At 37.0% G+C, this 15,032-nt stretch overlaps 1 protein-coding gene across 1 annotated transcript in view; it reads right to left on the reverse strand.

The window, feature by feature from the left end:
• Positions 1–15,032, reverse strand: part of pde3b (phosphodiesterase 3B) — a 54,270-nt gene that overhangs the window by 7,430 nt on the left and 31,808 nt on the right. The window contains exons 2-8 of the mRNA XM_079867484.1: positions 6,121–6,171; positions 3,865–4,113; positions 2,494–2,630; positions 1,916–2,022; positions 981–1,200; positions 793–884; positions 527–690 (exon numbers count right to left, since the gene is read on the reverse strand). Coding sequence (XP_079723610.1) covers positions 527–690; positions 793–884; positions 981–1,200; positions 1,916–2,022; positions 2,494–2,630; positions 3,865–4,113; positions 6,121–6,171 — 1,020 coding nt within the window. The remainder of the gene's footprint in view (positions 1–526; positions 691–792; positions 885–980; positions 1,201–1,915; positions 2,023–2,493; positions 2,631–3,864; positions 4,114–6,120; positions 6,172–15,032) is intronic.

A 15,032-nucleotide genomic window follows, 5' to 3' on the forward strand; every position in this document is an offset into this window, starting at 1 on the left:
AATCTCAGCTTAGTCTTACAGAAAAAGTCATGCCTGGCCACTTTTCCAGAGATAACAACGAAAATATTTGACTAAGTCAGCTAAATTGATGTTGTCCTCACACGCTCTTACTGTAGACCCCTTTGAGCAGAACAATAAACCGAGGGTTTGAGGAGAGATCCACTCAAGAGCCACAGCTATAAATCCATCAACCACATAACAACGTTAAAGTATGGGAATGCAAATAAGCACTCTTCTTCTAAACTCAGCTCGGCTTGTTCAACAGCTGGCCACTTTAACAACTGCCAGATTGGCCAATAAAAGGAGCGGGAGAGCGGTGGAATCGAGACGAGGGCATTTGAGGTTACGTGAAAGAAAAGCTCTTCTCTTGTGGGGCTTTCTAAGGCGAAACAGCACTTAATAAATTAAAATGACTTGTCCACAAGCAACACTGGATCTTGATTTCAGTTCCTGAGGCAATGTTTTAGACATTAATATAATGAAACCATGTGGGGCTAAAGTGCAGTTCACCGTGTGTGCGCTTTACCTCAGAGTCCAATGAGGTCTGCTCTGTACTGGAGGTCTGTTCCTCTTCCTCGGTCTGGCTATTTAGCTTTTCCTCCACTGTGTCTGGAGTCCTTTCCTCCTGAGACTCAGCCTCCACGCTCTCCTCTCGGATCAGGTTTTCCCCACCATACTCTGCTACTTCAGCTAAACAAGCAAGCAAAAGCATCATTTTGAGCGTTAAACCAAAGGATGGACTCAGGAATGACTATATTCCTATATATTCCTGAAATAGCTTAATAACTTTACCTGAGCGTGTTCTTTGCATCTCATTGGCTGTTGGATGATGGCCCTCACCCATTTCCACATTGGCCACACCTTTCAGCATCTGTCGGCCACAACTAAAAAAATACAATTAATTATTTATCTTATAAGGTGCAGCTTCATTGGTCTACTCGTCAGAGAGAATAGGGAAAGGGTTCTAGAAGTTACAGTACCTGGTGCACAAGGGGGCCGAGACATGACCTCGATACGGTTGCTGGAAATCAGGTGAGCTCAGCGTGTAGCCCAGCGGTTTGTGCAGGTTGACACTAGGCTTGGTGAGGAAATCAGCAGTGTCTGGGAACTCCACCGGAGAGCGTGTGACAAGAGACGAGCCGGAAGCAGCAGAGAGACTGTGACTCGGGGAACTGACAGGGCTCAGGCTGGGAGAAGCACCTAAATATGTATATATGAGGGGAAAAAAATCTACTAAGTTATCCAAAAAAAAATAATAATAATAATAATAAAAAGTAATATATACAGAAATAATCAGATGCACTGCTATGATAAACATATTTGTCCATTTCAGAATTTTTGTGGGCTTTAAGTCAAGGTGGTGTAATTGTACAGAGACTGCTAAAGGTCTGTAAAGGTCTCATTAACATACTGAAACATACTGAAATTCTTGAAAAAGAAATGTTGGCAATAATCTATTATCATTGCTTGTCTGTCCAATTAAATAAATGATGTGTAATCAACATACTGTACAGGTAGCCATTTTGTCGACCTGCAACAAAACAAGTAGAAAGGACCCTCATGCATGTGTGTTTGGGTCATTATGTGTCATTATACATTTATAAACCTTAAAAAATAGGATTGTTACATACTATTAAAACTCTTTAGATTGACTTATATGTAGAATACATAAATGTAGACTATACATTATAATATAGACTTAAAAAAAAGGAAAAAAACAAGATTAGATTTCGGAGACCTTGGCTCAGGTGTTGCATAGTAAACATCTACTAAGACATCCTTGTTTGTCATTTGCCAACAAGAGGATATAGCTGTTGCAATAAAGCCATCTAAATCAGCCTGACTAATCTCATATATTTTTTTGTACAAAAAACTATATGAAGGGAAGGTTATTTCACTCTTGGTTGGTGCTGACCTGGTCTTCTGGGTACAGTGTGGCCGTAAGAGAGGGTGACGGAGGATGATCTCTGTTTAGGTATAGTCAGCAAGTTGCTGTTGGGCCCATTAGAAACACAACTCTGGCTGTAAGGGAAAAAAAAAAGTATAGAAGTCAAGTCACCTATGTTTAGGCCCAGTGCTAAGTATGGGAGAAAATCTGTCCAATTAATTTTAACATTGCAAAATGTGTTAACTAAAACAAAGCTGAGATTACTACACTTTGAAAGCACAATTAAGTGATTTAATAAATTGAAATATTTAATAATTATGCAAGGGACAAGTGATGTCAATTTACTTTAGATGAAGTTTCTTTTAGGGATTCTAAAACCAGCTGCTGACAAATTTCTTTTTAACACTGCCACCTTGAGGACAAGCAGTAAAATTACAGAAAGCACATTGTCCAAATAAAATCTTAAAACTATTGCCTTACCTAAAACATTTCATGATATTCTAATCACATTTGGTGACGACTACTTGTGTTCCTGTCCTTGTCCACCCTAGAGGAGTACAGAGAGTACACTAAGGTCTGTAAAGAGTGTAGTCGTGAGGCCTGACCTGCTGAGCTCAGAGAGAGATCTCTTTCCATTGGTTCGTTCCCAGCGTGAGGAGGCAGACTCCATTGGGGGCAGAGAAGAAGAGGCTGAACTGCGCCTCAGCTGAGGGGTAGGGAGACTGTTCCTGCTGCTCAAAACCTGAAAGTACACAGTCATTTAGTAAGTACTCAATAAGCAGACGTGACTTACAGTACACCTGTTACAGAGAAAATCCCTTTGGAGCTACCTAGGAAACAACTGTGCTCAAGGGCAAAACAGTGATGGCTCATGGATTACTACTTGCAGGGATCGAACCAGCAACCATCCTAATGTCCCATGGTATTGCGCACTTAGCCCTAAGTTGAGGCAATATTTCAAAACACTCTCCTAAATTATTACTGTGAAACATTACTACAATTCAAAATAAGAGTTTTCTATTTTAATTTATTTTGAAATGTAACTCATTCCTGTGATGGAAAAGCTTATTTTTCAGACATTACACCAGTCTTCACTCAGTCACATTATCCTTCAGAAAAATGTTTGTAGAACCAGTGAATTTTTTTATCTTCAGGATTCTTTGAAGAAAAGACCAATAAAAGAGCAGCATTTATTTGAAATTGAAATCATTTGAAATAGAATGTTTTTTTTTTTCGTGACCTTTCTGAATAAAAAGTATTAATTTTATTTTTTTTTAAATTCATACTGACCCAAAACAGAATGGTAGTGTATATTTGTACCATATGAGTTTTCAGCTGACATAACATTTTTTAATTTAATGGTATCAGTCCATACTGGATATATAATGGCTGATATTCTAAATTTAATTGTGCATTCTAATTTCACATATTTTCTCAGACTAAAAGGACTATTTTAAATGCATTACACTAATAAGTGCAAATCTCATAATGAACATCCATTTATCATATAGTACATTTTATAATGTGATGCCTAAAAGCCTTTAAAACAACTGATTTTACTTTTTAGTATTTCAAATGTAATTTATTTGGACAAAATAGTAAAAAAATTATAATATTTGTATAGTCTTTTTGTCAGTTATCGGCCATAACATGTATATAATTATCAGCTTACTAGTATTGGCCATAATACCAGTGCATAGAAAAATACATTCAATTATAAAATCATTATAATTAGGGGCCAAGTACCAAAGATGCACAGGCACCTATTATTATAGTTAGTGTTCTTATTTATTAATTATAATCATTACATACGTTTATATCTATATATGTAACTACTGGCCCTTGAGTAGCTTCAATATAGAAGCTGCATTCTGCTAATGTCTACTTTTCCAAAAGTTTAGCTTGACCTGAACTACTTCAAATTATGAGTAACTTGTAGTTTCAGAGTCTCTTCCCCAACACTGCTGCTCACCTACCTTCAGTGTCTTTCTCTCTAATCTCTCTGAGGGGTCTTCTATCTCAGCACAGGGGTAGAAGCCGGGGAAGGGTGTGAAGGGGTTGACCCGTGGTCGGCAGGACCCAGAGAAAGTTCCCATGAGGCTGCTGACGTTGCGCAGTGAGGAGAGGACGTGGGGTGAGAGAGAATGGTCCATCAGCAGGTCTGAGACCAGGTTCCTGGCCTCGTTTATCACAGATAGATCCACGCCATTCCCACTCACTGCACCCTAAGCACACACAGAGCACATATTACAACATCCATAGAATGCAAAAATTAAGCAGCAATTTACCTCACACTTATCTGTTTATGGGACTTATACTGCCTCCTTGTGGTAATTTAGAAGTAGTGAGATTTCAAACATTGACATTTGGCAACGTTTTTTCGGTCACACTTTAGATTACAATTCTCACTATTTACTATTAACTATGACTTTTCCCTCAATAAACTCCAATTAATGCTTATTAATAGTTAGTAAGGTATTTGTTAAGTTTAGGTATTGGGTAGGATTAAGAGGAGAATAATGTGTGCTTTAGAAGTACTAATACACAGCCAATATCCTACAAATATGCATGCAAATAAGAAACTAGTTAATAGTGAGAAATGGACCCTAAACCAAAGTGTTAACGTTTTTTTCCATACATTGCATTCAGGCTGCACATTTGATCAATTCATGCATTCCCTGGGAATCAAATCCATTGCTAGCACCATGCTTTACTGTTTAAACAACAGGAAGGCCATCCCACTGCTCCAGACTTGTGCGAGTAGTAACTGTAGCAAAGAATGACTCATTCCCGGAGCCATCCATTTGATAAATCTAGCCAAGTAGCAGAGACAGTTTTTGATGATATCCACTCAGCGGAAAAAAGGAACCGTTCATAATGATATTGCAGGAAGAACTCTGGGTGTATCTATAAACTCAGCTAGTTTTAATCCATCTTCGGCCTTGTGCGTACATGCTGAGCTCATTTTATTGATTGTATTTAATTCAAACCTACATCATTTTTTTGAAGGGGGTGGTTCTGATGAAAGTAATAAAGTAGAGTGGAAGCACTGCTGCGACCTGCGCGTGTGTGCGTGCTCACACATGTGTGTGGTAAAAGTGCACAGCGAGCACTTCCTCCAGGCTTTGACGTCATTTGGCAAGCTTTATGTGAGCCAGGATGAGGGTTATCCACTCGCAGGTCAGCCGCAGTAATGAGCAGCGGGCAGATGGAGGGGCTACAGGCCTCAGCATGCTAACAGGCTAAAAACGGTCCTCAGATGGACGATATAAGGGTCTTTCAGACAGAAAGTCTGTATGTGACTGACTACACAGATTACACTCTTATTCCTGACTTTACATCAGTGCTATTGTAGTATCATTGATGAGATACTATATTAGTTTGAATTCATATTTTGAATTAGATTTTCTGTTTTCACTGTAATTTCAATTAGTTTTAGTAATTTTGTTGTGTGTTTGTCATTTTTACATTTTAAGTTTTAGGTTTTTTAAGTGTGTCTATATAGTTTTTATTTTAGTATTCTTTTTTTCGGTTCATCAAGTTAATCTGAATGAAAATCAACTAGCTGAAATAAAGTATTGTTTTTTATATTTTATAAGTAATTTTATGGTTTTAGTTTCAGTTATAATAATTATCCTGCTGTATAAAAAAGCATAAAATAAATCTTGCCCACAAATAATAATATATTTAATAATGTAATATACAAATAAAATAATTAGGGCTGTCAAACGATTAATCACGATTAATCGCATCCAAAATAAAAGTTTGTGTTTACATAATATATGTGTGTATGGAGTATAATTATTTTCTATATATAAATACACACACATGCATATATATTTAAGAAAATGTGTTATTTATATATAAAATATTTATATATAATATAAATTATATATAATATAAATATATATACACAGTATATACATGCAAATATTTCTTAAATATATACATGCATGTGTGTGTATTTATATATAGTATTTATATATAGAAAATTATACACCGTGCACACACATGTATTATGTAAAAACAAACTTTTATTTTGGATGTGATTAATCGCGATTAATCGTTTGACAGCCCTAAAAATAATATAATACTATGTGTGTGTGTGTGTGTGTGTGTGTGTGTGTGTGTGTGTGTGTGTGTGTGTGTGTGTGTGTGTGTGTGTGTGTGTGTGTGTGTGTGTGTGCTGAAATACACAGTTTAGTTAAAAGCTAAACATGAGCAGTACTGACCTGATATTGCGGCTTGTACCATTGTTTCAGGTCCCAGTCCCACAGGATCATCTAAAAGGACAAAAAACAAAGGCTCTTTAAAGCACATTTCTTTCACAACTGCCACCCTGCACAAAACCTATGGAAAGTTAAGACAAAGAAGCAGTTAAATGAGTTATTTTTATGTTGCTGACGTTCTTATAAGCATTTAAAAAATAAACACTTTTCTAAGTATTGGTTTGTACAACAGTTTGATGTGGGAGTGAAAATTGTCAACACCTGAGCAACGTTTTTTTGTGAGCAGAAAGCTGCTAAACGAAAACCTTTCTGGCGCTTGCAAAGAAAAAAAAGAAAAGAAAACCACTTTAACCACAATGAGACGTCAACAATAGCGCTCACAGATCTTATCTAGCCAAACTACGTCATTTGACTGCATTTCCACGTTATCTGTCTCACAGGCTCAGAGGAAAGTCACCCAACAGAAGCCAAGTCCCACAACACTATCACTGAGATAGGTCACAGACTCTGCCTGTTTTCTGCTATCATGAAGTAGCAAAGCCACTTTTACAGTTACACTGTTTAAAAAAAAAAAACCTCAAACTCATTCTTTGAAAATTGAACTAATCCATTACACACCAAATATAGAGGCCCAAACTTCAAAGCAAACTTGCACAACAAGTCACAATCTTTTTAGAAGCAACAATACAAGGCAAAACAAAACACACACTTCACACACTAAATAGACATTTGATAAAATGTGATTTCATGCATTGCATTCAGCTAAATATGACTTTTTTCATTTAGCAAATGTATGAAATATGAGACATTTTAGGCTAGGTTACAAAAAAATAGAGTTAATTTATTTTTCCAATATCAATATTTTGGTTACAATTGACATTCTATGAATGTATAAGAATATTATACATATTTTAGGTAGGGCCTACTATCACTAATATGTTTTAAATACGTTTTTGAAAATCACCGTATAGCATTTTTTGCAGTGCTGCAGAGTGACAAATTAAATTTTCAAAAGGACATATTCCATGCAGTTGTATGGCCTCGTTTTAATTGAAAGACTTCATGTATAATACTTTTACAAGAATTAGAAAAATGTTGTTTAAGATTAAGGGATTTATAACCCATTTATTTTTTACATTTTCTGCACCAAGGAGTCTGGTTTACTTCCGTTTACAACAATAAAGAGAGATAAAGCCCTTTCTTTCGGGGATATGGAAAACTTTTCAGGGTACGTCGGCAAAAAAATATTTTAACAACCAAGCAAGCACAAATGAACAAGAGTTCAGTCTCATTATCAAAACAGCGGCATGTCACACAGTCTTAAAATAATCAGTCAAGCAGAGTTCGAGAGAGTTCTCGGCCAACAACGGCTCATGTGTGAGCGGTCGCCATGTTAAACTCGGAAAGTCACTGTAACTGAATGGCAGAGCAGCGTTTGACCACATGGGGGAGTACTGGTGACATGTGAGAGAAGAGGCTCAGAGAAGCAGAAGTGCTTGCACCTGCGCTGGCCGTGTCATGTGTCACTTCCAGCAGCTCTGATCTTTAAAACCAGCACTCAAAGCTGTCCAAAAGACATGACCACAGACTTTTACTTATCCGACACGCACGAGGCTCAGAGGGCAACAGATGGAATTGATGGAAACACTCACCTGTGAGACTGCAAACTGAGTCAATACATTAAAAAATAAAAACACAACAACAAATGAATACACATCAAGACACAGATGAAGACTCATTTGAGTTTAAATGACTCAATTCCATCCCTGGATCTGGATTTGCTTATGATGTCAACACAGTGCATGGCCTTTTGCTCTCAACTCAGATGTTTCACTGATCATACAGAGATGATCACTGTTAGCTGTCAGCATCGGCTTAACACCATCAGACATTTAGTATGGCAAATAAGCACTGCCATGGCAACCTGACAGAGGCCAGCAAACAATAGCACAAACGTCATGGCAACCATGATGGCGGGAGATAGATGGAGGAGAGATGTGTCAGAAAAAGCTAAGGAGTCAACACTCTCACATACAGAGTTTTGAGGGTCAAAAATGGCCACTGGTCAGATATGTTTCCATCAAATCAACCATGTGGCATAGAGCTTGTTATCTACACAAACATAGGCTCAAACCCTCTGAACGCCCCACAATGTCACAGAGTTACTTACTTATCAAATCTCTCTACTTTTGTTCTTTACGGTCTGTTGAGCTAGTAAACTTCACAGACGTAACAGAGATTACCAGAACAATAAAGGTGGGGTTGGTTTCATAACCCTGTTTCCTTGAATTTCTTACAGAATTTGGATCCCGGTGCGCCTGGTATTAACTATTAAGATCTGTTTTCGTGAAGTGAACAGCACTAAACTCAGATGTAAATGAGGTTCAAAACATTTTGTGAGGCAATCACTCAAACCACATTCGTACATTTGTGATTACAAATACATGCATTTTCAACTAATTCATCCTGATATATTACTGTTCAAGAGTTTGAGGTCATTAAGATATCTTGAAAAAGGAATGAATTACTTTTATTCTGCAAGGATGCATTAAATTGATCAAAAGTGATAGTAAAGACTTTTACATTGTTACAAAAAAAAAATAAAAAAATGCTTTTTATAACCTACTTTTCTACTTTCTTTTTAAAGACATCAGTATTATGTTTTCCACAAAAATATTAAGCAGCATAACCATTTTCAATATTCATTCTAAATAATAATAATAATAATAAATGTTTCTTGAGCACCAAATCAGCATATCAGGATGATTTCTGAATGATCATGTGACACTGAAGACTGGAGTAATGATGCTAAAATTCAGCTTTGCCATCACAGGAATAAATTACATAAAATATATTCAAATTAATAAAGAAAACAGTTGCTTTAAATTGTAATAATATTTTCACAATTTTCTTTCAACGGTATTTGTGATCAAATAAATGCAGCCGTGGTGAACATAAGAGACTTCTTCAAAAACATTCCAAAATCTTACAGAACCAAAACCTTTGAATAGTGTTATGTGACTGCCTACATACCTGTCAATCAAAGACAGCAAAACAAGTTTTTTTGGGTTTTTCACCAGGTGCATGCAGCTTTAAAAGAAAAGAACATTTTGAAAAGTGCACACGCACACACACACACACACACACACACACACACAACTTCACGAGGCTAAAGACGGATGTTGACGTGACGCATATCAAATGAAGCACAGCTAAGATTCACTTAATACAGATACTCCTGTATTACACTTAAAACATGGTTTTTTTTTTTAGCTTAAAATGCATGTACATTTGAGAAGAACACCATGCAAATTTTTCTTCTACACTCTGACGTAGTCATTGATGTATGTAGTCATGAAATCCCCTTGAAATCTGATCACAAGTGGTTACATGAGGCACACTTGAAATGCAACTGGTGTAAACACGTGTAAAAAGTAAAAGAATATTGTCTTACCTTCACTACATGTTAGTGTACAATCTCAACCACCATTTAAAAGAAAAACGTTTTCCAAAATATTTTGAAAGGTAAAAAGTATTTTTTTTTTTTACACAAATATAATTTATGAATATTGTTGAGTCATATTAGGGTTACACCATTTAACAACTTGACCTAGCCTTAAAAAAGATCTAAAGTCAAATTATATTAAGCGTTTTTCAAAGAAGTCTCTTAGGCTCACAAAGTTTTCATTTATTAGATAAAATACAGTAAAACTAGTAATATTGTTAAATATTATTACAATATAAATTAACATTTTATTTTAATATATTTTACAATGCAAATGTGATGGTAAAGCTGAATTTTCAACATTATTACACCATTCTTCAGTGTCACATGATCCTTTAGATCTAGAACAGCCCATTTAAAATAGAATTGATTTGTAAAAATGTAAATGGTCTTTGCTGTCACGTTTGATCAATTTAATGCAGCCTTGCAGAATAAAACTATTTCATTTCTTTAAAAAAAAAAAAAATGCTGCCCCCAAACCTTTGAACGGTAGTGTATTTTCTTTTCTTTTAATGAAAGTTTTGTTATTCTTTAGAATCTTACAATGGTTACACCCAATATAGTTTAACAAGCAAAATTGAATTTTTAATGAAAGCATGTTCATCTTATCAGAGGTCTATTTAAGTCACTGTCAGCATGAATTGCATTTAACACATTTATAACTGAACCGATTTAGACACAAAAAAAAACAAAAAAAATCATCACCACATCACTGACAGCATGGACGTGTACAAATAGACTCAATTAATCAGACCCTTCAGGCGTGCTGCTTTTTTTTTTAACAGATAACCTGCAGGTGCATTGTGGGAAATATGTGTCATATAGTATTTGCATTACAACACTGAAGTAGTTCACTCGAAATAGACTCTAGTCTGCAGACATTCACCTACATAAGGTCAAAGTGATCATACTTTTTGCGTAAACCCAAAGCTAACACAAATGATGTGGGATCTGTGCCGACAATGAGAATAAATAAAAAAAGACAAAAATGAAGAAAAAAGAAAAAGGATTTGCACTACTACATTGTCATTGTGAGAGTATCAAAGTGATGAGGTGCGAGACAGAGAGTATCAGAGCATTGTATGTTTGTGTTTGAGAGAATCTCAGTTGAGTGGTTAAATAACGGCACACACCATCAGAAAGCAAGAGGCCAACCAGGGCTGCCCAAACACAAACAGCATCATAAAAGCAACAGAGCCAGTCAAGAGCTTCATCAACACACAACAGACCAGCCAGTGAAGCAGAACAACAAACCGACCACTGATGAACACGTATCACCTTACATGCAGAGACACGGGTATAGAGACAGAGCGGGAAAACACCAGTCAGTACGTCATGATTTTAGGAAAATGAGAAACCTGTTTTAATTGATTAAAATACAGCAAACAGTTGGGTGAAGTTTTTTCATAGGCAAATATGATCTGCGATCAAGGACAATGAAGCAATGGCCTGATATACAACACAAGAAATGACAAGCATGTAGTTACTGTAAGCTGGTTTTGAAAGCTCTTTTCGGTAACACATTACAATAAGCTTCTAATAATGCAATAGAACAATTATAGACTATATTTCTACAGTATTTATTCATCTTAAAAGGTAATGTTTACACACAAATAAATACATTATTAATAAATTAAGTTGTATCGAGGTGTATTAGTTGATGTATTATGACCAAACATGAATTAACAAGAAACAATAGTATATAATAATAATAATAATAATGTTAATACTTTGATTCAGCAAGGATGCATTAAATTGATCAAAAGTGACAGTAAAGTCAGTAAAGACAGTACACATATTTCAAATAAATGTTGTGCTTTTGAACATTCTATTAATCAAAAAACCCTAAAAATAAATGTAGCGTCATTTTCACAAAACCATTAAGCATTAAGGATCATGTGACACTGGAGACTGGAGCAATGATGCTGAAAATTCAGCTTTGCCACCACAGGAATAAATTCCATTTGAAATATATTAAAATAGAAATTAGTTATTTTAAAATGTAATAATATTTCGCAATATAACTGTTTTTACTGTATTTTTTTATTAATTAAATACAGCCTATCATAATACATGATCTTGATCTTAAAATCCCAGGGGCTACTAAGTAAACAATTAAGGGTTCACAAAACCCTTCGAAAAGGAGCAATAAAAATACCAAGACTAATATTTAAAACTTATGCCAGCAAAAACACCATGTACACAATGATGAGATCCTTATGTATTCAATGATGAGATAAATGTGGTGCTTTAGGAGAGCCCGATCATGGATGGTAGCAAGAGTGTGTGTAGCAGAGATGAATGTGTCCCAGTGGGTGTCAGGGAGCTGACGTCAGTGCAGGCTAACGCCCCTCACGGCTCAGCTCATCAGCAGCAGCTGTGAGTGTGGGAAAGTCTTGGCTACTCTGCAGTCAACTCCAGCCAGTCTCACAAAGACAAGGTCAATGGCCCTTTCTCAAGTCTCATCTGACCCCTAGAGACGATCACATTTCACACTGAACATTACGACTTTTCGGCTGCATTGATCTGAATTGCACATTCATGTTCTCTGGCAAAACGGTGCAATGTTTCTGCATGAAATTTTCTGCACATATTGTAGAATCGATTTTAATCATTTTTTCATTTAGGAAACACCACAAAAGCAAGAGCACTTCTCCATAAAAAAATGTAGTAAAAAAGTATTTCAAAATATGTTAATCAATGAAATGTATGGCAACCTGAAACATTTTTTGTGCCAAATAATTATCTGACAGATATTTATCCCAGTATCTCCCAAATCAATGCTTTGGTCCTTGAACTTGGGTACAACCCATCCTTAATGGCTCACAGTCCTGGTCATTACAGAGTTATGCGTCTTCTGGAAAGCAGTCAGTGACTTCATGCTGAGCAGTGATTATGTCTGGCTCTCAGTCGCTGGTGTCAGGACTCTGACGGACAGGAGAGAGACTGGGAAGAGGGTTATGTTGTCAGGAGGAGCTGGCAGGCCTGTGGAACATTCCCTTTGCGGAGGGGAATGAAGAGATACCCGCCGTCCTGTGCTTTTCACATAGGAGCATCACTTCTCTCCAAACTGCTGAGAGTAGTTACAGATACAGACCAAACCGGTTACAAGCTTCCAACGTTCCACTTGGCCGAAAAGATATGATGGTGATTGCTTGATTACAGTCTTCCAGGAAATGATGCAAGTTATTATAAGACGCTCTAATACAAAGATGCTGTAAATGGGTTGATGCATCAGTTGCAGTTTTATAAATTATTAAAAGTGGTTATGGTGTGATAATGGAGTGTCGTTCCAAATGGAGGGTTTGAAAGCATTTCCCAACAATGTCGTCATGGGATGATTATTTTGATGGCTTTTCTCTCCACAGTAAAGACAATGGTCTTCACATTGGTTCATTGTCATATTTTGCAAAAATCTAAACCTCACAAGAACTAATCTGATTAAGGTCTGGAACGCAGTTAAGCTCTAAGACAAGTTCCAGTTCATTGTGTGTGTTGTCTTAGTCTCAGTCTAAGATCGCTAGCATCTGGTTTAGCCATCGCCATTTGTTTTGGAATTACCGTGGGGGGGGCCTTGGAGGTGGGGTTATTCGGTGGTCAGCCAGGGTATCTGATTCGCTAGACTAGGAGGAAGGGAATCCTGTCCTGTCTAGGGATGTGCAAAACTACATATTTTCAAAAAGGAATATCTTGCCTTTTGACATAGCATCTTAAAAACACAATACTAAAAGGCGAGATGCTCAAAATATTCCCCGAAAATTGAAAAATAAAATTGTTGAATTATTATTTTTTTGTATTTGAAAGCCTTTTATGCTTACCAAAGCTGAATGTATTTGATCAAAAATGCAGTAAAAACAGTAATACTACAATTTAAAATATCTGTTTTCAATATATTTTAAAATGTAATTTATTCCTGTGATGGTAAAGCTGAATTTTCAGCATCATTACTCCACAGTCTTCAGTGTCACATGATCCTTCAGAAATCATTCTAATATGCTGATTTGGTGCTCAAGAAACATTTATTATTATCAATGTTGAAAACAGTTGTGCTGCTTAATATTATGTATCACTTACTTTCATTTGTCAGTTTTCTTCAGGCTAATTTGACCAGTTTAGTCAGTTTTATTTGCTGTAACATATCTAATTAGAAGCATTAGGTCAAGTTTGCTAGGAGTCCCAATACTGATGACACCACGACACTCTGTGACAGTTTAATAGAAAATAACAGCATTTATTTGAAACATAAATAGGTTGCAACAATGTAAAAGTCTTTACTGTCACTTTTGATCAAATTAATGTGTCCTTGCTGAGTATTACATACATACACACACACGCATTTTTGTATGATATCAGCAGAGCTGGGACGAGATCATACAAGCAAAGCTCCTACGTAACAGCCAAATGCTAATCGCAGGGCAGCAGCCACAGAAGTTGCTGTCATTCCCCCCTAGCCAACCAACCAGATTCTAGTCACACCAGAGCGGGTGCTGTGAACAGGTGGGGTTGCTTTGCGGGGTCATCAGGGCAGCCCTAGGGCTTGGCTGCCCTCTCTTTCGCCCTGCCTCTGCACACAGCTGGCTGGCACAGCGAAGAGCAAAGAGCTCCAGAGTGACTGCTCTTTTTGTCAGGGCTGAAATGAAAATCCTGCTGTCTGAAGCTTGATTCAAAAAGCAGCGAATACAGTATCTGGGTGTGTGACGAGGGAAAGAAAGCAATAATTCGTGACTGTTTATGCGTCGAGCTGATCAAATATTCAAACAAATGAAGCATGCAGGGCCATGCAAACGGGCCGTCCCGGCTGCTGTGCTTCTCTGAATTAGCCTACACCTCATCTCTCTGGGGTCACCTGCCTCCAACACAAACAGATGCTGATGACGCAAGTCTGCTCAGCCCCAGCCGGTTTGGTTCACCGTGCTCTTCGGTGTCACAGCAACTCCATCCCAAGAAAACTACCATAAAAACAAAGGAGGGGACTCCAGGGCTGAACCTTGGAGGAGGGAATAAGTGTTTCCCAAAGGTTGGCCTTGACTTGTGTAATCAAGCTCATGTAAGTGTGGCACCAGGACAATGAAACCCAAGCTGGTTGGTCAGAAAATCTGTGTCGAAAGTTGCATGTCATCGGGAAGACCGGGCTCTGAACCTGCTGATGGTGTGATCTTGCAGTTTCCTCTCTTTCAAGTCACACTCCCTCCATCAAATCTGGCTCCTAGATTGGATATTTCAGAGCTCTTCCAAAGTCCAGCACACAGAGTCATCAATATTGGGACTTCTTGTTTTCAATTTGACCTGTGCTTCTAATAAGACATGTTACAGCAAATAAAACTGACTAAACTGATCAAATTGTAATAATTAGCCTGAAGAAAACTGACAAATTAAAGTAAATTGTGAAATAAAGTTTACACCAAAGCAT

This window comes from Squalius cephalus (assembly GCF_949319135.1).
Source record: "Squalius cephalus genome assembly, chromosome: 3".
Lineage (NCBI taxonomy): Eukaryota > Metazoa > Chordata > Actinopteri > Cypriniformes > Leuciscidae > Squalius > Squalius cephalus.